The sequence below is a fragment of the Mesocricetus auratus genome, unplaced genomic scaffold (genome assembly GCF_017639785.1).
Source record: "Mesocricetus auratus isolate SY011 unplaced genomic scaffold, BCM_Maur_2.0 Super-Scaffold_100010, whole genome shotgun sequence".
NCBI classification, from domain to species: domain Eukaryota; kingdom Metazoa; phylum Chordata; class Mammalia; order Rodentia; family Cricetidae; genus Mesocricetus; species Mesocricetus auratus.
This window is the reverse complement of record NW_024429194.1, coordinates 16,457,447-16,485,442: the sequence shown is the minus strand read 5'-3', so window position 1 is coordinate 16,485,442 and position 27,996 is coordinate 16,457,447. Positions and strand designations below refer to the sequence as shown.

The window sequence follows — 27,996 nt, the reverse complement described above, 5'->3', positions numbered from 1 at the left end:
GCACGCGCAGTCTCTCCCTCCACCCCTCCGGTCGAGGCCTACGGTGGTGTAGGGGTGGGAAGCTGGGTGCGGGTGTGCGCGCACACATTTTTTTTTTTTTTTTTGCACTCGGACGGACGCTAGGGTGCGTAGTGGGCCGACTGCACTTCCAGGGTGGTGGGCGTTGGTACCTGGGTCTGTGCAGCCGGGGGCTGTGGCTTGTCAAGTGGTTGCACAGATCGGGAGCGAGCCGGGACTGCCGGCGGTGCGAGCCTATTCGCAGCGTTTTCACCCCCAAATTCCCAGGCCGGGTTGGCTAGGAATGCAAATGGCTCGTCCTCCCTGACGTCACAGCGCAGGGCACATAACGCTTGCTGTAGTGTTTTTCCGTCTCAGGTAAGGCGGAAGCAGTGGCCAAGTAGGGCCTTCAATTGGAAGGTGGCATTTCCTGGATAGCTGCCTGTGTGAGCTGCCTTCCCCGGGCCTGTGTGCACTGTCGCAGTTCCCTTCCCTCCCCTCCAAGGCCTTTTTGTTTATTACCCAGGATTTAGAAACTTGGGGCAAAGTATACGCAAAATGTAAAATTGAAAATTTTTGTCTTTCATCTGTTTGGGCGTATAATTCCGTGATACCTTCCCCTTTTGTGCCTTAAAACCTAGTTTTGCTTTGAAGGGGAAGGCCTGGAAAAAACGGTTGCTGTTTGCAAAAGTTAAAATACAACGCCCTGGAGAGAATGCATCACTAACAAGTATATACTCAGTGAATTCACAGGACTCTTATACAGCGTGAAGCATTCAGAACCAAACCCTTCTAAGAATCGTATCCTGTGTGTACTGCAGCTGACTGCTCTTTCTTTCTTTCCTTCCTTCCTTTCTTTTTTCTTTTTCTTTTCTTTTCTTTTTTTTGAGACAGTGTTTCTCTGTGTAGCTTTGGAGCCTGTTCCGAAACTCTCTGTAGACCAGGCTGGCCTCGAACTCACACAAGTGCTGGGATTAAAGGCGTGTGCCACCACTGCCTGGCTTCCCTGTCTTTCTGATGCCAAGCCACCCTGTTTCTCAGCCTTCCTAATGCTGTGACCCTTTAATACAGTTCCTCATGCTGTGCTGACCCCCAACATAAAATTATTTCATTGCTACCTCATAACTTCGATTCTGCTGCTGTTATGAATTGAAATGTAAATATGTGACCTGGAAGGGGTTGTGACCTGCAGGCTAAGAACAATGGGTGTGTGACTTCAGATGTGGTACAGAGGCCATTGTGAGGCTTTCCCATTACTTCGTTGCTCCTGAGCTGCAAGTTCAATGTATTTATTTATTTATCTATTTATTTATTTAAGGGCCGGAGCAATGGTGCTCCACTTGGTGCCTAGATGTTCTGCAAGGCTCTTCTGGGCGTCTCCAGGATGGAGGAGGACCTACACTCAGGGAACCTCGGTGGGGTTGACGTCCCTGGGTTGCCCTCGCCATAGGCACAGCCCCATGGCTCGCAGAGGGTATTCCTCGGCCTCTGGCAGCCCTGAGGTTATGCTGACCCCTGAGCGGTACCCTGTGCAACGTCTGCCGTTTTCTACTGTGTCTGAGGAGGACCTGGCCGCCTTTGAGCGCATCGTACCTGGCAGAGTTGTCACAGACCCAGAGCAACTGGAGGCATACAACGTGGACTGGCTGAGGAGCGTCCGGGGTGAGTCAGGACCTGGGCATGGAGTAAGAGATTCAAGTGCAGAAACCAGGGGGACAGTGTAGGTAAGGGGAGTAGCGTTCACTGTGAGTATGCCGTAAGTGCCCCGGAAACAGAGCCGGCCTTGGCTGAAGTGAGGGCTTGTGACACTCCTGCCTGCCCCTGCTCAGCTCTTAGGCAGTTGTCACCAAAGGCACCCCTCTCAGTTCTGGAGGCCCAGGGTCCAAAGTCAGGTGTGTCCCCTGCAGCCTGTAGGGGAGAATCCTTCCTGCCACTCTGAATTTCTGGTGACTCTGGGAGTTCCTGGTAGCATCCAGCCAGCTTCTACTTCTGCTTGTGTTGCCTTAGTCCTTGGTCTTCTTCTGTCTTTAAGGAAAAAAAAATTATTAGCTGGACAGTGGTGGCTTACACCTTTAATCCCAGCACAGAGGCAGAGGAAGGCGGATCTCAGCGTTTCCACAAAGTGAGTTCATGTACAGCCAGGGCTACACAAAGAAAGCCTGTCTCGAAAAAACAAAAAGAAAAGGTTTATTTGTGTGTGTGTGTGTGTGTGTGTGAGAGAGAGAGAGAGAGAGAGAGAGAGAGAGAGAGAGAGAGAGAGAGAGAGAGAGAGAGAGAGAGAGAGAGAGAGCGCCTTTGGAAGCCAGAAGAGGGTGTCACTTCCTGGAGTTAGAGTTACAGGCAGTTGTAAGTCAGCTGATGTGGGTGCGGGGAATCAAACTCGGGTTCTCTGCAAAGCAGCAAGTGTTCTTAATGGTGGAGCCATCTCTCCAGTCCTATAGACTCCTTGTCTTGTGAGTGTGTTTAATGCCCGCTTAGTCCAGGATGACCTTAACTTGAGATCTTTAAACCAGCAAACAGACAAACAAGTTTTCTGTGTATGTGTGTGAGGCAGTGTGTATGGGTTTGTGCACATGAATGCAGTCCACGTGGGAGCCAGAAGAAGGCACCAGATCTGCTGGAGCTACAGGCAGCTGTGTGCAACCAAGTGCGGGTTCGGGGAACCAAACTCTAGTCCTCTGTACTCCTCTTAACTACTCAACATCTCCGACACTCACCGTTAGATCTTAATTTTCCTATCAAGAGCCTAGGGCTCAGCGGTTAAGAGCACTGGCAGCCCGTAAGAGGACTGGGGTTCGATCCTCAGCACCCACATGAGTTCACAACTGTCTGTAAGTCCAGTTCCAGAGGATCTGACACAGCCACACAGACATACATGCAGGCAAAACACAAAGGCACATGAAATAAACACAAATACATTTAAAAATGTTAAAAAGAGTTTATTTCTATATTAAGCCATTTCTCTAGGTCCCAGGCTTAAGATTCCATCTTTGTGGGGATCCATGTGCCTCTAGAGAGAGGGGTGCATGACTGGCCCTCTTGCTGTGGCCTGATGCACGGTTGGTGCTATTGGCCTCCTCCTCCTGTTTCCATTGCTCAGTAGCCCAGGCCGAGTGGCAGCTGCATCTCATTTTCTCTTCTGAAGGGATTTCATCCGATTTGCAAACACAACATGCTATCTGCTATAAAGATAAGTACTTGGTGACAACAAAATAACTCACCTGACAGGCAATGGGAACACTTGGGTGCCAGGCAGGCTAGCCCAATGCTTCGTGGATGCTGTCTTGCTGGAAAGACCTGATAAACATTGAAACATCACAGGTTCCAGAGGGGTTGGAAACAATTATCTCTAGGTCTGCTTATGACCTAAAGAGGGACAACAGCATGGCTGTGTGGACAGTGGAACCCTGCATCTCTGTTTCCTGGGTGGAAAGGAGCGCAGGAGAGCCAGCCCTCTGGGGAAACGCAGTTTGGGTTTGTGCAGATAGATGCAGCCCATTGGGTTGCATGACAGGCCAATCCGGAGTCCAGCATCGGGACCACTGCTCCCAAGACTGTCAGTGGAGAAGAGGAATCAGCTAAGGAGACAGGGAGAGCCAGGCCAAGGGACAGCAGGAGTACAGTGCAGAGCCAATGCACAGAGGCTCATGGGGGCACAGATTGCTCATGTGACTGCTGATCAGGGCAGGCGACTGAGGAGGGTGCCCTTAGTGAACTTGACTAAGGGCTGTGGACACCGTCAGTGACCTTGGGGGAAGAGAGAAGCGTAGCCGGAGGCAGTTCTCTTGGGTGCTTCCTGAAGGCACACCATCATCGGGGGTGGGGAAGTGAGGGCGTTTATAGGAGCCCAGGCAGGGGAGGTGGTGTTTGCAGCCAAGAGCATGTTAGCTGCTTTACAGATGAGGAAGGGTAGGGGGGAAGGGAGGAGGGGAAGGCAATGAGCAGGCGGGGTGGGCTGTACCCGGTGAGCCGCACAGGGGCTGAGGAGCCCAGCGAGCAAGCAGACTGCCTGCAGTAGCCTAGGGAGAGTCGTTGCTAGTGGGTGTAGAGGTGAGGAGAGGTCTGGGGGGCGTTGGCGGCCATGGACAAGCGTGAACTATGATGGTGAGATGATGGTGAGATGATGATGGTGAGATGATGATGATGGTGAGATGATGATGGTGAGATGATGATGGTGAGATGATGGTGATGGTGAGATGATGATGGTGAGATGATGATGATGGTGAGATGATGATGATGGTGAGATGATGACGGTGAGATGATGACGGTGAGATGATGACGGTGAGATGATGATGGTGAGATGATGATGGTGAGATGATGGTGAGATTATGATGGTGAGATTATGATGGTGAGATGATGATGGTGAGATGATGATGGTGAGATGATGGTGAGATTATGATGGTGAGATTATGATGGTGAGATGATGATGATGGTGAGGTGATGATGGTGAGATGATGGTGAGATGATGGTGACGGTGAGATGATGATGGTGAGATGATGATGATGGTGAGGTGATGATGGTGAGATGATGATGGTGAGATGATGATGGTGAGATGATGATGATGGTGAGGTGATGATGGTGAGATGATGATGGTGAGATGACGGTGAGATTGGTGAGGAGATGATGGTGAGATGATGATGGTGAGATGATGATGGTGAGATGATGATGATGGTGAGGTGATGATGGTGAGATGATGATGGTGAGATGACGGTGAGATTGGTGAGGAGATGAAAGCTCCTCTGTGTGTCCTAGTTAGGTTTCCACTGCTGAGATGAAACCCTGACTAACGACACTCGGGGAGGGAAGGGTTTATCTGCATCTCTCTTCCACATCACTGCTCACTGTTGAAGGAAGTCAAGGTGGGAGCTCACACGGGGCGGGGACCTGGGGGCAGGAGCTGATGCAGAGGCTGTGCAGGGTGCTGCTCGCTAACTTGCTTCCATGGCGTGGCTCAGCCTGCCTTCTTACAGAACCCAGGACCAGCAGCCTAGGGATCGCAGCACCTGTCAATCACTAATAAGACTAATTAAGAAAGTGACGCACAGCTGGAGACATCTCCAACTGAAGTTCCTTCCTCTCAGATGAGTCTAGCTTGTGAAGTTGACATAAAACTAGCCATTAGCCAGGACAGCAGAGAGACTGCAGCAAAGAGAACACTACACACTCTTTCTCTTTTTTTTCAAGGCAAGTGTTTCTCTGTGGAGCCCTGGCTGACCTGGAACTCACTCTGTACACCAGGCTGGGCTTGAACTCACAGAGATCCGCCTGCCTCTGCCTCCCGAGTGCTGGGATTAAAGGCGTGCGCCATCTTCACTTATGGAAGGGAATGATTGTGACTGAACCCCGTCCCTTCACGTGGGCTGACAAGTCCATTCTCTTGTCACAGGCTGTAGTAAAGTGTTGCTGAGGCCGCAGACCTCCGAGGAAGTGTCCCAGATTCTTAGGTAAGAGAAACACCCCGCTTTCTTAGGTGAGGGAATGTCTGCAGTGAAACAGTCCTTCCAGCACCATGGGCTACATTCATAGCTGCCCAGTAGAAGATCCTGTAGCTTGCTGCCCTCTGGGCTCATGGGCAAGGGCATCCTTTCTCCAGGTCCCTCTCTGCAAGACTACTGGCTGGAGGAGCTTCACAGGCACAGCCCAGGGGCTGGTGGTCCAGGCTCAGAGCTCGCCTACAGCAGTGGGGTTAGAGGGAGTACGGGTGGTAGAGGTACAGATGGTGTCGCTGACTCTTACAGACTCTTAGGAGAGGGCTCTCTGAAGGTACTAGAATTAGACCACGTATACCCCTCCCCATGCCCCAGAGACCATGTCAGCCTCCTTCCTCTGTGTACAGTATTGGAGTGGACTCTCCCTTGAATTTTTCACAGGGTATTGGGGGAAGAGCCTCCGTAGCAGGAAGGCCTAGAAAGACGATCAGGTTTGAGAAACAGGTGTTAACTTGGTAGCCTGTCCTTTGGCAATAGGATGGTCATCTGGGCATGGGGATGCTGGCTTGATATCTATGCTATGTTTGTCCCAGGCATTGCTATAAGAGGAACTTGGCTGTGAACCCACAGGGGGGAAACACTGGCTTGGTGGGGGGCAGCGTCCCTGTGTTTGATGAAGTCATCCTGTCCACTGCCCTCATGAACCAAGTCATCAGCTTCCATGATGTATCCGGTAAGCTTGTGTGTGCCTGTGTGCTCTGAACTCCTCTGTCCTTCCTAATGCCCGATGAGCTTGTCTGTCTGTCTGTCCTCGTTGGCCTGGGACTCTGTGTGTGTGTGTGTGTGTGTGTGTGTGTGTGTGTGTGTGTGTGTCCTGTGTGTGGTCCTGGCTGGGACAGAGCTGGCAGCTGCATCAGGGCCATCTCCTGTGTGCTGTAAGTTACTAGGTGGCTCATACTGTGGGCATGTCACACAAGTCCTGTTTGCACCCAGGCTGCCGTGGCAGCTTGTCCTGGACGTATGTGGCCATGCAGTGATACCTGTGAAGGGGTTTCCATAGCCTTCTCCTATACTGAGGCTGGGTTGCTGTATAGGGGACTTTTGTTTGCGGTTGTCAGCAATGGTTTTCATCACCAAAAAGTGTCTAAACATTGTAACTAGGGAGCCCAGTGCTCCCCAGGCTGAGGTCATTGCTCTGTAACCATCCTTTCTTCTACTGCCTCCCCTGAGTTGTACAAGAACTTTTCTTCTCCATTTTTGCCTGTCTAATTTTTCTTGTTTTATACTGTAATTACAAGGACCAACCAAGCGTTTTGTTTTGTTTTGTTTTTCGAGACAGGGTTTCTCCGTGGCTTTGGAGGCTGTCCTGGAACTCACTCTGTAGACCAGGCTGGCCTTGAACTCACAGAGATCCGCCTGCCTCTGCCTCCCGAGTGCTGGGATTAAAGGCGTGCGCCACCAACACCTGGCTGGACCAAGTGGTTCTTTATTTTGTTTTTCTGTTTAGCAGGAAGATATCCTTCTTCCTTGGTGTCTGAGGAGAACACTCCTTCTGGGAGGTTTCTCAGCAGTGAGTGTTCCAGAAGCTGTTGGTAACTCAGTTCTATTTGCAGGAATTCTGGTCTGCCAGGCAGGCTGTGTGCTGGAAGACCTGAATGCCTATGTGCAGGAGCGGGACTTCGTCATGCCACTGGACTTGGGAGCAAAGGGCAGCTGCCACATTGGGGGTAATGTGGCAACCAATGCTGGTGGTCTGCGCTTTCTGCGGTATGGCTCGCTTCGAGGGACTGTCCTGGGCCTGGAAGTGGTGAGCTGGGTTCTAACGGTGCAAAGCCTGCCCTGGGGATGTCCTAACTTCAGTCTAAGGCTGTTGTCTTAGCAGGGGCACAGGGCATGGGGCTATATTGGTGCATATGTATCGATTTAAGCTCAGGGACCCTATTGCAGTGGTTTCTGGCTCTGGGCACCTCAGGGACATGTGGAGTCCACATAAGGAGCCACAGGGGACCCTTCATTCAGGCCGTGACGTTCTACTTGTACCAGACTTTGAGGAATTGGAGAATGAGGAAGGATAGCTAAGGCCAACTTGGTATGGAGTCACACCCGTGCCAGCGTATCTCCTGGACCTTGAGTCCCCTTCCCTGAACCCTTGCTATATTAGCACCTTTTGCACTGCTGTGATACAATAACTGGCAAGTGACATAGGGAGCAGGGGTTTATTTTGACTCGGTTTGAGAGGATGCAGTGTGTAACAGCCGGGAAGGGTGCAGTAGGGATGTGATGGAGATGGTTACCTTCTGTCAGGAAACACAAAGATGCATTCTGGTGCTCACATTTTAACAAGCTGTCCACATTCGAGGTTACCTCAGTTACATATTTATGGAAACACCACAGGCCCAGTGCTTCCATGGTAATTTAAATTTAAAAGTAAGTCTGTGTGTGTGTGTGTGTGTGTGTGTGTGTGTGTGTGTGTGTGTGTGTGTGTGTCAGAGACGGGGAGGGGCAGTGGGGGGGAGAGAGAGAGAGACAAACAGACAGAGAGAGCGAGTGAGTGCTTGAGTGTCTTCTATGACATTTCACCTTGTTTTATGAGATAGTCTCCTAATGAACTTGGAGCTCACCAGCTCGCTAGACTTGTTGACCAATGATCCTCCTATCTCTGCCTCCTAGTGCTGGAATATAGCACAAACTGCCATGTCCAGTGTAGACCAGGCTGAGTGCTGGGATTAAAGACATAACATGTGCTACTGTGTCTGACTCTCTCTCTCTCTCTCTACATATATATATATATAGTGTGTGTGTGTGTGTGTGTGTGTGTGTGTGTGTGTGTGTGTGTGGTGTGTGCTGGGATTAAAGACATGTGCTACCCGTGTCTGACTCTCCATATTTATTGTATGTGTGTGTGCACACGTGCATGTGTGCACATACCATGGCACCTATGTGGAGGCCAGAGGACAGCTTGTGGGAGTTGGTTCTCTGCTTCTGCCATGGAGATTATGGGGATCGACCTGGGTTGTCAGGCTTAGTGGCAGGTGCCCTCACCCCCTGAGCCATCTCACAAGCTCTGGACCCAGCCTTTTCCATGGGTGCTGGGAATTGGAACTCAAGTTCTCTGCTTATGCAGCAGACGCTCTCTGCCCACCCAGCTCCCGATTTTCCACTGGTGAAGTTGACAATGTAGACTAAGTTGCTTATCCCACCTGCTGGTGGGTTCTAAGGGCAGAGCCTCTGTCCTGCTTACCCAGGTGACGGGCAAACAGAAAGCCATGCTTCATCCAGTGAGTCAGTGTCCAAGGAGCTTTGCTCTCTGCTCGGTTGCCAGCCACTGTTACTACTTTCCTGTGCTTACTGTCCTGGAAATTCGGTAAGCCCCTGGCTTGACGTACTAGCCAACAAGTCTCAGGTAGAATTGTGAAACGGGAACCAGCAGCGCCTGAATGACCTAGGGCCTCAGATGTGGGGGGCCTCAGATGTGGGGGGCCTCACGGCAGGCTGTTCTCTGTTGCTCACTCCTCCCAGCTGTGCTCCTCGCTCCCCTTTCAAGGGCTTCTTACCTCTCAGATGTGCTCCCTGCCCTCAAGCTGTGTTTTCGCTTCTCCCAGTTCTGGAGGCTCCTGGCTTCCTCAGGTGTGCTCCCTGACCATTGCGGCTGTGCTCCTGCCCCCTCCACCTGTGCTCCCTATGCTCTCCTGTCTGTGCCTCTCCCTTGCATCCCTGTCCGTCCTGCTGTGCTCCCTGTATATTCTTTGCCATGGGTGGGTTTCCCTCCAGCAACCAGACAATGACTTTCTTGGCTTAAGGCAAGGTTGGGGGAGTCTTGCTCTAGCTGGGGAGAAATGTCGTCCCTTTAGTCTGATTAATCCACTCCAGGTTCTATGCATCCCCAGACTTCATCTTGAAGTAATTGGGGGTGTGATGGGTGGAGTGGCGGAGCGTTTATGGCTGGCTACTTTTGCAGGGGGTGTTTGGAGTTGGGCCAGCATCCCCGGAGAAGGGAAGGGTGGCTGATGCAGGAAGGCCTGTCTCTTTCCTCTTGTCAGGTGCTTGCTGATGGGACCATCCTGAACTGCCTGACCTCCCTGAGGAAGGATAACACAGGCTATGACCTGAAGCAGCTGTTCATCGGGTCAGAGGGCACGCTGGGAGTCATCACTGCTGTGTCCATCTTGTGTCCACCCAGGCCCAAGGCTGTGAATGTGGCTTTCCTCGGTAGGTCCCCGAGCCAACTAGGGAGGGTGGGCAGCCACTCTGGACATGCTGGTGTGCACTTGGAATGCTCCTTGCCCTCTGCTTCCTGTCCAGAGGCCTGGGTCCTGGCCCTCCAGGTGTCCCGCGTGTAGCCTGAACCAGAGGCGATGGCCTGTTTCTCGTCAGGACACTTCGCTCTAACACAGTTGAGGCTCTTTTCTTCTTTGTCCACCGTGCTTGGACTTCAGAAGTGTGTCGTGCGATCCCGAGCGCAACCCTGGCTGAGCGGTGCTCGCCGCTCTGGAGCGGATGTTCTCTTTACTCCCTTATTCTGGCTCGCTGCTCTGGAGCGGATGTTCTCTTTACTCCCTTACTCTGGCTCGCCGCTCTGGAGCGGATGTTCTCTTTACTCCCTTACTCTGGCTCGCCGCTCTGGAGCGGATGTTCTCTTTACTCCCTTACTCTGGCTCGCCGCTCTGGAGCGGATGTTCTCTTTACTCCCTTACTCTGGCTCGCCGCTCTGGAGCGGATGTTCTCTTTACTCCCTTACTCTGGCTCGCTGCTCTTGGCTGTAGTGACTCCCTACACAGGGCTTTCACACCATTTGGACTGCCTTGTCTGTGCGGCTAACGTCAATGGCCTGCCTTTGCTGTCTGTGGTTCATGCTTTTCTTTTACCTTCTTGAGGATTGTTATCTAGCTTCTGCCTGCGGCTGACTCATTCAGTTGAGCTGAATGAGTTCTGGAGGAAGACAGGCAGGCTTGACTCACCAAATCCTACCAGAGGAGGCTGGAGGCCTTACAGTCTTTCCCAGTTATTTGTTCTTTTTTGTCCCTTTATTTGCTTATTTATTTTGTGTGTGCATATGCATGTGTGTGGGTTTAGATTTATGCCCATGCTTGTGGAGTCCAGAGATCATGCTGGTGGGGTCCAGATGGGTATTGTTTCATCTTGTTTTTTGAGATAAGATTTGTCACTGTCCTGGTAGCCACTGCCCAGAGACCCACCTGTCTTCATCTCCTCAGTGCAGGAATTCCAAATATGTGCCACCATGCATGGCTTTTCTTTTCTTTTTTTTAATTAAAAAAATTATTATGTATACAGTGTTCCGCCTGCATGTATGCCTGCAGGCCAGAAGAGGGCACCAGATCTTGACGGATGGTTGTGAACCACCATGTTTTTGCTGGGAATTGAACTCTGGACCTCTGGAAGAGCACCCGTGCTCTTAACCTCTGAGCCATCTCTCCAGCCCCATACTTGACTTTCCATGTGGGTGCCCAGGATGAGGCTCAGGTCCTTCTGTCTGGACAGCCTGCATGTTACCACAGACTGGGCCATTTCCCCAGCCCCCAAGTTTTCTATCTTTTTAAAGTCACAGCATTGTTTATGGACCATTTCTTGCAGTGGAGGACCTGGTTTCTCACAGCGTCTTGTCTGTGTTTTCTGAGCTACCGTGGGTTGTAGCAGAGCCTTGTTTCTCAGCTGTTTGTTTGGTCCCTAGAAGCCTAGGGTGAGGGTGGTTTCTTCCTGGGAGGGGTTGTGTTGCTTTTGCTAGGTGGTCCTGGGTCTTCTAAAGTCCAGGAATGTCATCTCCTGCCACAAGGTTTCTGGATCCTCTACCTGTGGATATGTTCCCTTCTGCTTCCATACTTTGGAGGCAGCTACCCCGGGGCTGTGCTGTGATCCCCGCCCTGTAGCACTTGCAGAGATCTCAGGTGTCCATAGATAAGTGTCCAGTGAGTTTCTGAGACCAACTTAGACCTTGGTACAGACGGGGGAGTGAAATGACTCAGTTTTGGTGTCTCGTAGCTCTGGCCCCATGCTTACAGACTTTGCCATGATGTGTCTCTCTGATTCCTTTTGCCATTCCGAGTGCTCTGTAGCAGTTCAGGCACAGTTTCAGATCTCGACCTTGAGCTGAGCTGTGGAGTGTTTCCTGTAGCACCAAGCCCGTCATAGTTACTCCGCTTGTTGTCCATGTGAGTTGGGTTGGTGTTGCTTCTGAGAAGGGGGTGACCCGGCCAGGCGATGGGTGAGGCCCTGTGTCCCAGGGTCCTTCACTCTGTGTGCCTGATGCTCTACGTCCTGTTACAGGTTGCCCTGGGTTTGCTGAGGTTCTGCAGACATTCAGCACCTGCAAGGGGATGCTGGGCGAGATCCTGTCTGCGTTTGAGTTTATGGACAGTGAATGCATGCAGTTGGTCAGACAGCACCTCCACTTGACCAACCCAGTACAAGGTACCTACCCCTGTGTGTGTTGGCAACACTACCATGTTGCTTGGATACCATGGGGCATTTTGGATGGCTCAGAGGTCCTGGCAGTTGAATGTCCCAGGCAGGCAGGTATTTAAGAAGCACTGTGTGACCATGGGACATTGTGTATAGGAAGGAAAGCTTTGCTGACTTTAACCCTTGTATTCAGTGTGTAGTAGGGGTAGCTTGCATTATTATTATAGAAGAAGCCTTAATGTTGTGTTAAGGGGTCAGTGACCCTCAGTAAATTAGTAATACACATTTAATTTTTGAAAGTTTAAACAGTAAGTTCTTGTGGTGGAGATTATGGCCTTTAAGCATATAGTAGCTGTGTCTGAGGCAATCATCTACTAACAGATGGTCTTTCCCTGGGGTTCTGGAGTTTTGTAAGTGTTGTGGAATGTTTGATTGCAGTGTGAAACTTTGAGACTGTGTTAGTAAAATTAGCCTTGGATAGGGCACAGGGCAGTGACTAGTTGATGAGAACTAGCATGAAGGACCCAGAAGACTGATAGAGAGGGGCACAGGAAGGAGTAGGGAGGGACTTAGAGATTCATGGCTTCTCAGAGCTAGTAGGTGTTCACCCCAACATCTGACTCCTGAGTGTTTATTGGTAAATGGAACAACTTAGATAAAAACAACATGTAAGAGTAGACAAGACAGGCGCATTTAACCCACTGATTTGGGCTGTGTTTTGGCTGAGAGCCCCGCAGTGATGGGAGTCAGTAGCAAGGTATCCAGCCGCTGCTTTAAGCCGAGAAGGCAGCCAAGGCCCGTAAGTGAAAGAAACCGAGGCTGAGGCAGGCCAAGGAAGAAGCCCAGGCCGAGAGGGAACAGCACCTCCTGCACAGGGAGGAGGAGTCCGAGGCCAAGGAAGCTGTGGCAATGGGCCCCATGGCCGTTGTGGCAGTGATGACCGTCCTCCCGAACTACTTCCAGCAGAACAGGGATGAAGTCCTAGATAACCTTCTGGCCTTTGTGTGCGACATCTGACCAGAAACCCATGAAGACTGTCACATAAACGGATTGGGGGGGGGGACACCTGCTCTGTGGGTTGGCGTGGGAGACGCCCTCGGAGTGGGAAACCCTCCGCAGAGCTCGAGTTCTGTTCTGGAAGGCATTACATTACTTCTTTATGCTGTCGTGGATCCCTTCACTTTTTGAGAGCATCAAATCTAGCTCTTTGTACAACTTAGTAAGTTCCTGAAGTTTCATCTTTTTACCCTGTGTGTCTTTAAGGAATATATGTTTCCTGCGTGTTTGTGCTAACAGCAGCTATCGCTGTTGACTTTTCCTTTATCAGTCTAGTAGGAAAAAAAAAAACCAAACCAATTCTTTGTACAAACAGCAGGCATCACTGTTGATTTTTCCTTTATTAGTTTAGTAAAAAAAAAAACAATTCTTTGTGCAATTAGCAGCTATCACTGTTGACTTTTCCTTTATTAGTCTAATAGAAAAAAAAAACCCAAACAAACCAATTCTGTGTAGAAACAAAGGGAGTAAATTGTTCCCTTCCACTTAAAGGTCAGGGGTGTTACCTAAGAAAAGGTAGTAAATAGCATTTGTAACCCCATGAAGCAGCAGCCAGTCCATCCTGGCTAATTTAGGACGATGAATATGCTTGGTCAGGCTGCTGTTAGTGTGTCCTAACCCAAATTTCTAGATGCTCAAGAAAAGTGTTACATATTATTTGCTCAAGAAAGTGTTACATATTATTTGGTGTGCTTGTAATCATTTGAAAGTAAAACTTTGTCTTTCAAAGGAAAAAAAAAGACAGGACAAGCCAGCTCTCAGACCCCGAAGCTGCCGGGCCTGTACCACATGAGGCCTTGGAAGTATCAGCCCGGCCCAGCCTTATCTGAGAGTGCAGGAAACGTGCATTTAACCCGTGTGAAGTTTAGGTGCCCAAATGCTTCCCATTCATAGTTCACCTCCAGCTCCTGGGGAGAGCTGACTTTGCTGCGGGAGCAGGTGGGGCCGGGGCTTACACTGCGTCTCCGCTCCCGTGTAGAGAGTCCGTTCTACGTCCTGGTTGAGACCTCAGGCTCCAGCGCAGCACATGATGCCGAGAAGCTGACCAGTGTCCTGGAGCAGATGCTGAACTCCGGCCTGGTGAGCGACGGCACTATGGCTACTGACCAGAGGAAGATCCAGGTGACGTAACACCGCTTCCCACCTTCCTTCCCTCCTGTCCACATAGCTAGGGTCTGACCTGTCCAGCAGCGATGCAGCGTGTGGCCAAGCTACAGCTCGGTTCATAGGATAGACAGGAAAGCCTCTCTGTAGTGCAAAATGTATTCTTGCTATCTAGATCATTTTCACTAACATTAGCAAAACACTCCCCCCCCGCATGTCCCCACCCCCAGGCTGCATGGTGAACAGATCCACACAGCTGACTGTGTGCTGGCTGTAAGTTGGCTACAGCTCCCTACAGACTTGTCTAGAGTGGGGAGAGACTAGAAGAATTGTAAGGGCCATGGGAGGCAAGCCTGAAGGCTTAACGAGTCCTGGGGAACAGGGGCCTGAGGAACAGGCCTTACTGTATTGTCAGGAAGCCACTTGTTTTCTTGGGGGGGGGCAAAGGAACAGGAGGCATTTCTGTTTGGGAGCGGCTCATCACCTAACCTGGGAGTTTTTATTTTCCTGGTGGCTGGCCCAGGTCCTGCTGTCTGCAGTATGGTGAGTTGCCAGCAGAGGGCAGAGAGGCTGCAGGGAATGGTCACCAGAGTTGGTCCTTGAAGAGAGAAAAAAGGAAGGCGCCTAGGGAGTGTGAAAAACATGGACTCCTTGAGCTTTGACTTCTAGAGTCAGCCTGTTATATATTCTATTGTATTCTAAACGCTACCTCTAGAGTCAGCCTGTTGTATATTCTATTGTATTCTAAATGCTTTTTTATTTGTTTGCTTTTTCAAAACATGGTTTTTCTGTGTAACTTTAGAGTCTGTCCTGGAACTCACTCTGTAGACTAGGCTGGCCTCGAACTCACAGAGATCCACCTGCCTCTGCCTCCCGGGTGCTGGCATTAAAGGTGTGCGCCACCACTACCTGGCTAATAGCTTTTTTCTTATAGTTAGGGTTGTTTTGTTAGTTGGTTGGGTTTTTTTTTTTTTGAGCTATGTTCTCATATAGCCTCAGCTGACTTTGAACTTGTTGTGTACTGAGAGCATCTTGACCTTCTGGCCCCCCACCCTCAAGTCCACGAGAGCTTAGATGTGCTTCCATGCCTGGTCTATGTGGTTCTGGTGATCCAACCTAAGGCTTCGTGTTGCTGGGTAAGAACTGTCCCAGCTGAGCTGTACACCAGGCCCACGGCCCATGTTTATTGAAGTGTAAGTAATGGCACTGCTTCATACCAGAGGTATTCAGGGCAGTGTGCAGCCCTTGTGGCCGCTTTGATTCCGTGAGGCCGCCCTCCCGCCACAGATTGATTTTAGGGCTGCTGGTGGTGAACATGGTACTGTCCACTCGCTTTGGCCTTAGCTTCCTCCTTCACCCTGATGTGGTACCTTTCTGCCTGGTGGTAACCCTGCATTGGATCCTGATGGCAGAGGTGCTCACTCCTGAGTCCTCAGGGTCCCATGTCCCATCATGTCTCTGCTGGGTTCCCCTCCGGGGTTTCCTAGAAAACGTCTGGGAGAGACTGGAGTGTCCCAGCATCCTGCTCGGCACTTTGCTGTGCTAGACTTGGATTTGGGTTTAGAAACACTCTTTTCTGGAGCTGTAGCTCGGTTCGATGACATGGTCTGACCCTTGACCGTCTTTGTGTGGTGCAAGGATGGTTTTGAAGATGTTACTGCCGACTTCTCATGTTGAATGAGGCCCTGGGGAGTCCTGAGTCACGCTGCCCTCTGGTCCTTTGGTTTTTCCTCCAGAAGCCCTGAGTTCTCTTTTAAAATTTATTAGTGTGTGTGTGTGTGTGTGTGTGTGTGTGTGTGTGTGTGTGTGTGTATGTGTGTGTGTGTGTGTACCTGTGCTATGGTATGTGTATAGAGGCCAGGGGACAACTTTGCAGAGTCATTTTTCTTCTTGCTCCATGTGAGCATTCTGGGTATTGAACTCAGGTTGCCAGCCTTACACAGCAAGTGCCTTTACCTGCTGAGCTATCCTTCTGGGCTTTTGTTTTGTTTTTAAAACACTATTATTGTGTGTGCTTTGGCAAATGTGTTGAGGTCAGGAGAACTTTGGGAGTTGGTTCACACCTCTTAGATTCTAGGCATCAAAGGAAGCCATCGGGCTTGCCCCAGCAAATGCTTTAACCCACGGAGCTGGCCCAGTGGTGGGTTTTCTGACGTGTCCTAAGAAGGTGGCCTGTGTGGATCTACATCTCGAGTGTCATATGTTTTGAGGAGGCTGTTACATGACCTTCCCAGTAAGACATGGGCATGTATTGACTCCAGATAGGAGGCTAAAGGAAGAGTCAAGTCTAGCCTGGCGAGATAAATGCATTTACTGGGATTTTTTAGAGGACCATGTCTGACTTACCTTTTGCCTGCTTGTCTACCTATGCAAACGAATTCTGAGTGCTACCTAGCATTGAAGCCTCAGGTGGTCATTAGAAACAAACAAGCATCTGGGAAAGTTAAGGTGACTCACATTCTGCCTTTGCTTTTTTTTTTTAAAGATTTATTCATTTTTATTTTACATTGTATGAGTGTTTTACCTGCTTGTATGTGTGTGCACTGTACACCTTGTGCCTGTAGAGGGCACCAGATCTCCTGGAACCTACAGTCTGTCTTCAGCCGCCATGTGGGTGGTTAAAAAGAACCGGGGTCGTCTACTGGAGCCGCAAGTGCTCTTAGCCATTGAGTCATCTCTCCAGCCTTTTATGAAAGGTTCTGTTGGACTTCATTGTGACATTGTTACCATGCGGATTGTATCTTACTCCTATCTCCTCCCTGCTGCCGACCTCAGCACCTCCTCCTTCCCATGGGTCCTTGCCCCAAAAAGGTTCTCTTCTGCTCTCATGCCACACGCACGTGTGTATGCATGTGTACATACAGTTAAATATAGATCCTGCGTGTGAGAGGAAGTGTTTGCTGCAGCCCGGCACGTAGACTAGCTGCAATTAGAGGGCCAGTCTCCTCGCTACAGAGGCCTCTGACGACCTATGCAGACTGCTCCAGCCCTCACCCTGCTGGAGGCTCGCAACAGATACCACGTGGCCCTTACGTCTTCCAACACGTGCTGCATGCCTCTGTGACTTACGACAGCTAGGTGTTCCGCTGACTGGACTTCAGCGATGACCTGGTGCGGGCCCAAAGCTCACACCCGTCAGCCCCGCCTCATGAGAAGCCTGGAGACAGTAACAGTTGATGGGATAGGGAGGTGGGAAGATAATCCCCTCGGGGAGTTTGTGGGGGAGTTTGTGGGGGGAGGGTAGATGCTCTAGAGGAGGGGGAGGCTGCAACAGAGTTAGGGGGCGGCAGGACAAGAGAGGGCACCACAGTGCAGTGTCTCCCATGCTCCTCCTGGCCAGCTGGATGTCTGTGGTGGGGATCAGCTAGGAGGCCACGTGGTGGTCAGGGACAGAGGGACCAAAATAGCTATAAAAGTGGGGAGAACCAAAACCAACCAATCACGCCTTTAATCCCAGCACTTGGGAAGCAGAGGCAGGGGGGATCTCTCTAAGTGTGAAATCCACCTGGTCTACAGAGCGAGTTCTAAGACCTAGAAATAAACCCTGTCTCTAAAAACCGCACACGAGAAAGGTTGTGAGAGTTGGGGAGATTTGGACTTTGACTATCGTCTCAGTGGTGGCAAGAGGCTGAGCTTTTATTATTTTGGGTTGGGCCTGCCATGAGGTGACACAGGAGAGAAGGAGGGCCATGGGGACAGCTCAGCCAGCAAGTTACTTGCTGGTTAGGAATGAGACCTGAATTTGATCTCCAGAACTCATGTAACAAGTTGAGCACGAGGAATGTGCTTCTAATCCGAGTACCCGAGAGGTGGAGACAAGCGAATCTCTGTCCTGCTGGCTAGCCTAGCCTGTTCCTTGAGTTCCAGACTGTTCAGAGACCCTTGAGGAACATTTGAGGATACTCTCTGAAGAACAACACTCAAGGTTGTCCTCATACCTTACATGTAGTACACACACACACACACACACACACACACACACACACACACACACACACGGTGGGGAAAGTCCCTATCATTTACATGCTTTACTTGGTATAGTCCCTGAAGTGATGGGGTCGCTCAGGGACTGGCACAGGGCTGGAGGTCCTCGTGTGGCAGGGGCTGACTCTGCAGAGGGGAGATAGGACCCTGTCCTTCTTGTGAGCCTCAGTGTATGAAACCGAATAAAAGCGGAGCAGCTGAGTGAGCAGCTCTGCTCCAGGCCCCGTCCTGCTCTGCTCTGGGTTCCCGGTCCCCACCTTTGCACGCCCTCTGCCTGCCTCTGCGAAGATCAGGGTTAAAGCAGCAACATCTCAGTGACCCCGTCCCCGAGCCCTGTCCCCGTGTGCTGACTATTCCCTCTGCTGTCTGTCCTAGACGCTGTGGGCCCTTCGGGAGAGGATCACAGAGGCGCTCAGCCGTGACGGCTGCGTGTTCAAGTATGACATATCCCTCCCCGTGGAGCGGCTCTATGACCTCGTGATCGACGTTCGAGCCCGCCTTGGCCCTCGAGCCAAGCATGTGGTGGGATACGGGCACTTGGGTGAGCAGCGTTGTCATTCTGCCCCTGTGGGCTGCACATTTGCCCCGAGGTGAACTGACTTAAGCATATTAAAGAGAGCCTCAGAGGTGCTAAAGTTCATCTGTGCTGCACTAAGAACAGAGCTGAACACTTGGCCTTGAGTCAGTCGTACCGAGAGCAAGCCCAAGTTTGAGTTCTCTGCTTCTCCAGCCTACCGTCTGGTTTGTAGTTTGTCGGCTGTGCCCGCTAGGTACCTGACTGTGAGTCTGTGTTCCTATTGCTGTTTGTCTGCCTGTCCCTAACAAAGAACTTTATATTTACTGAAAAGCTCAGGAAAGGTTACATGGGGAATGAATGCGGTATAATTTCCTTAATAGAATTTCACAGTCGATTACATTATTTACTCCAGCTTACCCCAGCCGGCCCCAAAGTACTCAGTAAAACAAAGAGAACTGTAAGTGTATGCTATCAAGTTATATTCATGTTGCCTCCAACATTTATGCCAGATATTTGCTATTTAAGGTTGCTTTTTGACCTGTTTGCTGTTTTCAGTAAATGATTACCATCACGAACATACACACAGACACCCAGAGGATGTTGCCCTCTGGGTCAGGGACATGGAAGTGTAGTTTAAGTTTATACCTACGGGTTATCTTAGGTTGTAAAGCTGATTACATGGGGAAAACCCAAGGCAAGCAAGGTTGGTTGTTTATTGTTTTCTTGTTTTTTGAGACAGGGTTTCTCTGTATAGTTTTGGAGCCTGTCCTAGAACTCGCTCTTGTAGAACCAGGCTGGTTTCAAACTCAGCACAGAGATCCTCCTGCCTCTTCCTCCTAAGTGCTAGGATTAAAGGTGAGTGCTACCATCACCTGGCATTACTTTGTTTTCTTAAAGGCAGGATAAACAAACAAGCTGAGTATATAGCAGGGTATCAGGTCAAATATATGTGTACACACACACACACACACACACACACACACACACACACACACACAGAGTCTTATATTAACTTGGCTGTGAGGTCCACCAAAAGTTCCAGTTTCTTGGACTGTAAGAGATATTTTCTTAAAATGGTATCACTACAGTGGCCTCCATAGCTGAGCTTGCCAGTTGAACTCTGTTTTGTCCCAGCAAAGGGGGCAAATCCTAGACTGACAGGATGCCATCGCTGTATTTCTTTCTCTTTTCTTTGTTTTTTGAGACAAGGTAATACTCTGTAGTCCTGGCTGGCCTGGAATTCACTGTGTAGACCAGGCTGGCCTCAAACTCATGGAGCTCCACCTGCCCCCGTGTGCTGAGTGCTGGGATTGCAGACATGCGCCCCACGCTCTGCTGCTGCTGCTTTTACTTCAAGTATTGCTTGAGAAGTCTTCTGCTGTGCAGCGGCGTGGCTCTCACCAGCCTGTCCCTTTAGACCAGAGTCACTTCCCAGTGGAAAAGTGGCGCTCTGGGTCGCAGGTTGACTGACAGGAATGACTTGTCCGTCCCCCCCAGTCTCTGACACCTCCAGTTCATGGGACATGTGCTGGCCTCGGGGAAGCAGTGTGGACGTGGACCTCTTGCTGCCTCCCACGTGACTGAGCAGGGGCTCACTTGCCCACGGCTCTACAAGATGGGGCTCAGTAGCTCCCCTCGCAGTCATGGAGGGTTGAGGGAACGGGCACGGGCTGTGGTTCAGAAACTGGACAGGCAGGGTACAGTCACCTGCTAGTGGAGAGTTATCTCACAGGGCGTTAGAAGTATGAGCAGGAGCTATTGGGCAGAGTTCGGGGCCTGCTCAACCTAACTGTTCCCTTGTTCCTCAGGGGATGGCAACCTTCACCTGAATGTGACGGCAGAGGCCTTTAGCCAGGAGTTGCTTGGTGCCTTGGAGCCCTATGTGTATTCCTGGACAGCGGAGCAGCGGGGCAGTGTCAGTGCCGAGCATGGCCTGGGCTTCAAGAAGAAGAACGTTCTCGGCTATAGCAAGCCACCTGAGGCCATGAAGCTTATGCAACAGCTCAAGGTCCTGCTGGACCCCAAAGGCATCCTGAACCCCTATAAGACTCTGCCTGCTCGGGCCTAATTGGAGCTCTTCATCTCGTTGCCATGAGATGCTGGGACCTGGCATGCAGGGTTGGTAGGCCATGAGGCCTCCCATCTGATGACACCTGCAACAGACCAGGTTACTGTCTCCCCTTGGCTATCCAGGGGCCAACTCGAGGACCCTCTGGGCTGGGCTGCCTTTCTGTATGTTGAGCAGAGCAGATGAGAACTCTCTGATGTCCTACCAGCTCATTGCGGGCAGGCTAAGTGGGTGGGCAGTTTCCCCACTCCTAAACAGACCAAATCTCCTCTGCTCTGTGGCGGTCAGTGGAGACCCGCCTTGTCTGGGTCTGGGAAGACTTCGATGTGATCTTGTTACCGGATGGATCTCTATGTGATGTGTGCCCTGTGAGGGCTGCGGCAGAGCTGTCCAGTCCCAGATCAGTTACCACGATGGCCCAGAGCACTACAACTCTAATCCCATGGGGCTGAGTGGGGTCGTCTGTTATACCAAGCAGGTCTTGGATTGGTAATTGACCAGGGCAGGCCATTTCTCTTGTTTTGTTTTCTTTGTTTGTTTTGTTTAGCTCTAGCTGTCCTGAAATTTACTGCATAGACCAGACTAACATTTAATTCACAGAGGTCCACCTGTCTGCCCCTTGCCTCCTGATTGCTGGGATTAAAGGCAAGTGCCACCACACCTAGCTTGCCTTGTTCTTAAAGGCCTATCTGCCCCCTTTGCCTCCTGATTGCTGGGATTAAAGGCAAGTGCCACCATGCCTAACTTGTCTTGTTCTTAAAGGCCTGTCTGTCCCTTTGCCTCCTGAGTGCTGGGATTAAAGGCAATTGCCACCACGCCTAGATTGCCTTGTTCTTGAAGGCCTGCCTGGTTGGTAAGCAGGTGTGGGCTGTGAGTGCCCACAGAGCTTGACCTTTCCGGCCATGGGATAATTCCCAGACTGAAGTGCTGGAGGCAACCTTGAATCCTGGGCATACCATGTGGTCTACACACTGTCCTCTCATGTCCTAGAGTCCTGGCAACCTGGGAGGTTGGACACGTCTGTCTACTTTTCTGCTGTCGTCAATTTCCAGAAAAAAAATTGAATTATAAACTGCTGCTGCTGCTGCTGCTGGGAAGTTAATCACATGAAGTGAATTGCACGGCTCTGGCTCATCCCCCACATTTGGTGCTCTCTGGGTTCCCAGTGTGTCTTCACATGTGGACTGGAAAATAAATGTGAGGAGGGAGAGGCTGCATCTACCCTGCCCTCCGGCGTGGTACAAATAGGCACGGGGAATGTGGGGTCCCAAAGGGGGTGCATGTCAAGCCCTTCCGGTTAGTGCCAACCTTCCTCTTACTCCTGTCGGGCGTTTGTTCCTGGAGCTCACAGGGTGCGGGGTGGGCAAAGGGGCTGTGGTTTTCTCCTCTTGAATAGCCATGAGATGTTCCCTCTGACTCATCCATCCCCGGGGAAGGGTCACTGCTTAGAACCACGGTAGCTTTCCTTTTATGCCTAGAAGTTAGTGGCATCTAAGAGTCAGTGAAGCATAGTATGGCGGGTGTAGCAGTGTGTAGCTGGAAGATAAGCTGTCCAGAGTTGTGTTGGCACTGACCACTTAGACAGGGAGCAGCGAGTTCTCCCCATGAAGAAAAACTAGTTAGAAATAGCCGGGAAACTGGGTTTGACAGGTGAAACAAGCTTGTTTCTAACTTAAATTAAAAAAGAAAAAGAAAGAAATAGCTGGAAAAATGAACTTGCCTCCGAGTCTGCTCACTGACACACACTACAGTCACTGAGGACAGGGAACATCTTGGGTATACAGGAGACACACTCCAACCCATCATGGTTTGCTGACCTGGTGTCCTTGGTGAGGTGCATACCAGTGAGATTCCTCGAGAAAACTCAGACCTCTGACACAGCCATCACCCTAATACCTGTAGTCTCACCCCTCAATACAGGAAGAAGAGTAAGATTATCGTCAGAAGATGACAGACCCCCATGGGAGAGAGTTGGGTGTGGTGGTGCTTGCTTGTAATCTGGCATCAGGAGGCAGAGGCAGGCTGGTCTCTGAATTAGAGAGTTCCAAGCCAGCCAAGGCTCCGCAGCGAGATCCTGTCTTAAAGAGCAAGGACAGAAGACACACCTGACTACTCCCATTTCACTGCAGACGGGACGTTTCCAGTGTGCAAACTGGGAGGGGCTATTGTGTTGGATTAGAAGTTTAGGATTCCACCTGCAGACATCTATACTGTTGGAATATGAGACCTAGTTACCTAAGCAGCGCGGTGGGAGGAGCACAGCCCGGGCCAGCAGCTGCTCAGAGAGCGTGGCCTGGAGTCTGGGTCCTGGAAAGCTGACTGGAGCGTGGGCAGGCCCTGCCCCGGGCTACAGGGGGCTGTGTGGTCTTGCAGAGTAGTGGCTGCACAGAAGTAGAAGCCACACGAAGACGCTCAGCGTCCAGTGCCTTGTATGGCTCTAGGTGTGGAGACCTTGCCCATGGGGGTTGTGCTCACTGGGTCCAGCACATCTGTCTAGCTGTGGCCACCCCAAACCAGCCCCTGCCCCTGGACACATGGGATGCAGAAGCCCTCTGCTCTTGTTCTGGGTATCTTGGTTACAGCCTCCCATTGCTGACCATCTGGGTTGGTAGGGTAGGTGACCCATGGGCATTAGAGACCCCCTTGCTCTAGAGGTTCAGTGCGAGCAGAGAGCAAGTATGGCTGGAGTGGGCTATCACTCTGGCGTCACAAACCTGTGCCCTGTGAGCCCCTTCCTTCTGAGCCTGGTGTCATTTTTCCCCTAAAACTGTGCAAGCAGCCTGAGGTAACTTTTTTTTTTTTGCTCAGCAGGGCCTGTTACCTGGTTAGGGTCAGGGTCTGTCCCTGGGAAGTGCTCCTCGACAGACTGGGACATGTCCTGCAAAGACTTAGACACTTTCCAACCTGTCTCTAGATCCAGTGCCCTGATGAGAGCACAGAGAAAAATGAGGCAGAGAAGTAGGTGGACTCATTTCAGCAGACTGATGAGGCTGCTTTATTGGAATAGTGAGTGGCCCCAGCCTTTCCACAGGATAAAGGTTGAGCGTGCTTAGAGAGGGTGGGACACACACACACACACACACACACACACACACACACACACACACACACACACACACACTGGAAATGGGGTGGTTTGTTTTTGATACCCGAGCATATCCGTTCCTGCAGATGGAATGGAATTGTCAGGCTGGGGCTACATCTTTATGGCTAGGGCCTAATGCCCAGTACAACCAACAACAAACCTCAATTCTTCATGACCAGAGGCTGTTTATTACCCAGAAAGCACAAGACTAGCTGTAAGGTTTCTAGAATAGCACTTGGCAGGCAGGGCAGTAGATAAGGAGGGTCTCCAAGACCGGGCCAATGCTTGGATGAGGCCTGGATGTTACCTGTGCTGGGTAGCCTCCTGCCTTGGTGCATAGGGACCAGCCCACACTTGATCTCTCTGGACCCTGGCTTGCTCTCATATACAGGACTGTAATAGTGTTTCCCTGTTGACCCTCATCCACTAGGTATATAAACAATTCCTTGAGACAGTGGCCTTGGAAGTTGAATTCCTCTTTATCTATAGAATGCATGATTGCTAGACACGTCCTTGGTTTGTTTAAAGGCAGTGTAGTTGCCAGAGCTACAGTTTTGGTTATGTGGCTGCTCTGGGGTCTTTGGGATGGTGGGAGAGATGGGGTACAGAGTGTCAGGACACATTTCAGGTAACACATGGGATGTGTAACACCCATTTAACTTAACTAGGAAGATTTGCCTCTGATTCTGGAAAAGTGGAAACCCAGGGGCAGCCAGATGGATCCTCCTATTGGTTCTTACTATGTCCTGGGCTGGGCTAACAACGTAGGTACTGGAGGGAGCCCCTGGACTGGAGCTCTCCGTACTGCAGGTCCCATTGGCCTGGCCCTTGGCTGCCCTTGCCTTCTCCTTGTCCTCCAACCCTGGCCTGGCATCTGTAATCCAGATGGCAAGAATTGATCCTTTGTTCTCAGGTCACTTCTGATTGAAGCAGAGCTGGGCTTGGTGCCAGCTGTCCAGGCAGCACTAATTGGAGAGGCAAACTAGTAGGCTTGACCAAGCTTGGATCTTCCCCTGCTATCTGTGCGTCTGGATGAGAGGGGCCCCTTCCAATGACACAGTCTTTGTGCCTAGCTTAGCTGGTCTGTGAAAAGGCAGGACCCGGATAGATGAAACTGTTCCCATACAGTTCGTCTCATGGGCCAGCAAGGCCAGTTGGAGATTCCTGCTCCTTCTGGGTAGGGTCATGCTACACTAGACACTAAGACACTATGCTCTAAGCTGCCGTTTCCCTGAGCCTTCGAGACCTTAGTGAGGGGCTGGAGGCCACAGACTTTGTCTCAGGCAGGCTCTAAGTAGAGCCCCTTGGTCACAGGAGTCTGCCCCCTTTGTGTGGCTGGCCATCCCTGTCCAGATCCTCATTCTAGAGGAGCCTGGGGTAGGGGTCACTGATCCGCACTACATCACAAAGTCCTGTCTATTTTCAGGCATGAAGGTAGTTGACCTCTTTTTCCTGCTCAGGTCCTGTAAGTCACTGAGATTCCAGGGCACTGGAACCCCAGCCTGAAAGAAGGGTGCTAATTTGGGGACCCAATGACATGTGTACTGGGCCATTGGCTGCTTCCTGGGCCACTGTCTGTCACTGTGGAGCAGCTAAAGTACCTGAGATGTTTTAGGGGCACACGAGATCCACGCTGATCCATCGTGTCTCTGGTTGAACATGTGTAGCCTGGGCAGGAGGATCTGTGAACGCCTCTGCTAAGGTGAACCAACCCTTACCGTTTCTAGAGTGGGATGTGGGGGAGGGGAGGTGCAGGGCTGAGAACAACCTGATAGAGCCAGTACCACTTATCTGCAGACTCACCTGCTGCTAGCGTGGAGAGCTAATTGGCAGACCCTTGCCCTTTAAGCTCTGGGATGTGTGCTGGCCTTTGAGAATTAGACCTAGCACTTGGCCCTCTGGGGAAGGTTGCTAAAGGACTGTGGCGAGGACTCCACCTTTGTTTTTTTTCCAGGAACCACCTAAGTTTTAGTATTTAATAATTAGGAGGCAATTTACCAGGACATGAAGATACTAAGGTTGAAAAACTGGGAGGGGAAGGGGAAAAACTAACTTCACAGACTAACTGTATAAGCTGTGATAAGAATGCATGCTTTGTAAAACCTATGTACCTCTAAGTCTTTGTTTGGGTTCTACTGCTGCCAGGGTGGTGGCGGCTCACACCTTTAATTCTAGCACTTGGGAGGCAGAGGCAGGGGGATTTCTGAGTTCTAGGCCAACCTGATCTACAAAGTGAGTTCCAGGACAGCTGGGGCTTCACAGAGAAACACTGTCTCAGAAAAAAACAAACAAACAATAAATGTTATAATAACTACAATAAGTACTTAACTGCTTTGTGCACATAGCAGTTAGATGAATGAAGCCATTTGTTTTTCTCTTGGCTTGAGAAAATGATGTTCTGGGTTTCCGTGCGTGAGTCAGCAGCAGGCTTCAACTCTTCTGTGTGGCAGGGATCTTGTTTCTGCCTTTTGAGTTCTACTCCACCCTGGGTCAAGAGGTCAGTGATTTGTTCTGCAGATTGTCGCTATGGCTACTTACTTGATATCCATTCTAGTTGGGAATGGTCTGAAGTTCATCTTTCATCTGTTGCAAGATGTGTGTCCCCACCACTGAGGTGATGTTCTGTGTGGCCTTGGGGTCCTGCTTGGCCGGCTCACTGGTGCTGGCATCTCTTCTTTACCTATCGTCTTAGCCAGGGTTCCGTTGCTGTGAAGAGATGCCACGCCCACAGCAACTCTTATAAAGGAAAGCATTAGTTGGGGCTGGCTTACAGTTTCAGAGGTTTAGTCTATTACTGTTATGGCGGGAGGCAGGGTGGCATGCAGACATGATGCTGAAGAGGGAGCTGAGAGTTCTACATCCAGTTGGCAGGCAGCAGGAAGAGAGAATGACACGGGCCTGACTTGAGCATTTGAAACTCCAAAGCCCACCCTCAGTGACACACTTCTTGCAACAATGTCACACCTCCTAATCCCTGTCAAGTAGCGCTATTCCTTAGTGACCAAGCATCAGATATGTGAGCCTGTGTCATAGTTCTACTCAAACTGTGACACCTATACTTCAGTTTCTCAAGATGCCCCTAGCCACTGCTTCTTGAGACAACACAATTTGGGGGGCCTCTAGTTCTTATTAGCAACTGAACAGGAGCTGCTATGCTGAGGGCAAAGCCCTCAGTGGAAGGGGTTAACAGCTGCCTCCCTCAGTCTCTGATTTCTCTGAATCTGTTCCAGCAGATGTGATGTTTGAATGAGAACACCCCCACATGCTCATGTGTTTGCTTGGTCCTCAGGTAGTGGAACTATTTGGGAAGGATTAGGAGGTGTGGCCTTGTTGGAAGAGGTGTGCCACTTGGGGTGGGCTTTGAGGTTCAAAAGCCAATACCAGGCCCAGTCCCTCCCTCCGTCCCTCCCTCTCTCTCTCCCTCCTTCCCTCCCTCCTTACTACCATCTTGTGAATCAGATGTAAGCTCACAGTCACTGGTCCAGCCCAGTGCCTACCTGCCTTCAGCCCTGCTCCCCACCATGATGGTCCTGGACTGACCCTCTGAAACTGAAAGCAAGCCCCTCCCCCAATTAAATGCTTCCTTTTTTAAGTTGCCTTCATCATGGTGTCTCTTCACAGCAATGGTACCTAAGACAGCATCTCTGGAGCTATGTTCTTGCCCTCTGGGTTCTGAGAGGTCCCAAGATGCTGTCCTTTGGGGACCCATCCCACCCTGGCATACAGCCATCCCTGCATGTCATTGGCCAAAGCAAGGAGGCAAGGTGTCCAGTGTTCTAATGTCTAAAGGCACACGAGGAGGGCAGTGTTCAAGGCTTTCTCATAGGTCAAGAACCACAGCTATCCATGAAGGACAGGGTGGGAGTCACTACCATGGATGGCTGTGACTCTGGGGCACTTGTCATCATCTTGCCAGTTTGTATAGGATGTGTCCAGATGAACTTAGCTCCTTTCCCCACCCCCAACAGGGTTTCTCTGTGTAGTCCAGGCCTGGAACTCCCTCTGTAGGCCAGGCTGGCCTTGAACTTACAGAGATCTGCCTGCCTCTGCCTCCCAAGTGCTGGGAGTAAAGGTGTGCATCACCACTGTCTGACTTGGACTTATCTCTTAAGTGTTAAATATGTTAAACATTTCTCAGAATTTTAATTAATTAGCTAACTGATTAATTAGTTCTGAGGTATGATCTTACTATGTATGTAACCCTGGCTGGCAGAGGTCTGCCTGCCTCTGTGCCTTACCCTGTTTTGTTTTTCTCTCTAAGTAGTCTTGGCTGATCTGAAACTTCGTATGAGGACCAGGCTGGCCTTGAACTCACATAGATCTGCCTGTCTCTGTCTCT

General features: G+C 50.7%; 1 protein-coding gene and 1 pseudogene across 2 annotated transcripts; both read left to right on the top strand.

The window, feature by feature from the left end:
• D2hgdh (D-2-hydroxyglutarate dehydrogenase) lies at window positions 1-21,311 on the top strand. 2 transcript variants are annotated; one of them, XM_040752975.1, is made up of 10 exons: window positions 1-124; window positions 1,316-1,659; window positions 5,384-5,441; window positions 6,020-6,159; window positions 7,040-7,233; window positions 9,467-9,635; window positions 11,709-11,852; window positions 13,879-14,021; window positions 18,363-18,528; window positions 20,313-21,311. In XM_040752975.1, exons 2-10 carry the CDS (start codon window positions 1,326-1,328, stop codon window positions 20,570-20,572), a joined length of 1,608 nt encoding a protein of 535 aa, XP_040608909.1. In that variant the 5' UTR covers window positions 1-124; window positions 1,316-1,325; the 3' UTR covers window positions 20,573-21,311. The 2 variants fall into 2 exon arrangements, with proteins under 2 accessions (XP_040608909.1, XP_040608908.1); XM_040752974.1 differs by lacking the exon at window positions 1-124 and adding an exon at window positions 169-375.
• On the top strand, window positions 12,174-13,872 carry LOC110342226 (annotated as a pseudogene).
• Window positions 21,312-27,996: the final 6,685 nt, after the last annotated feature.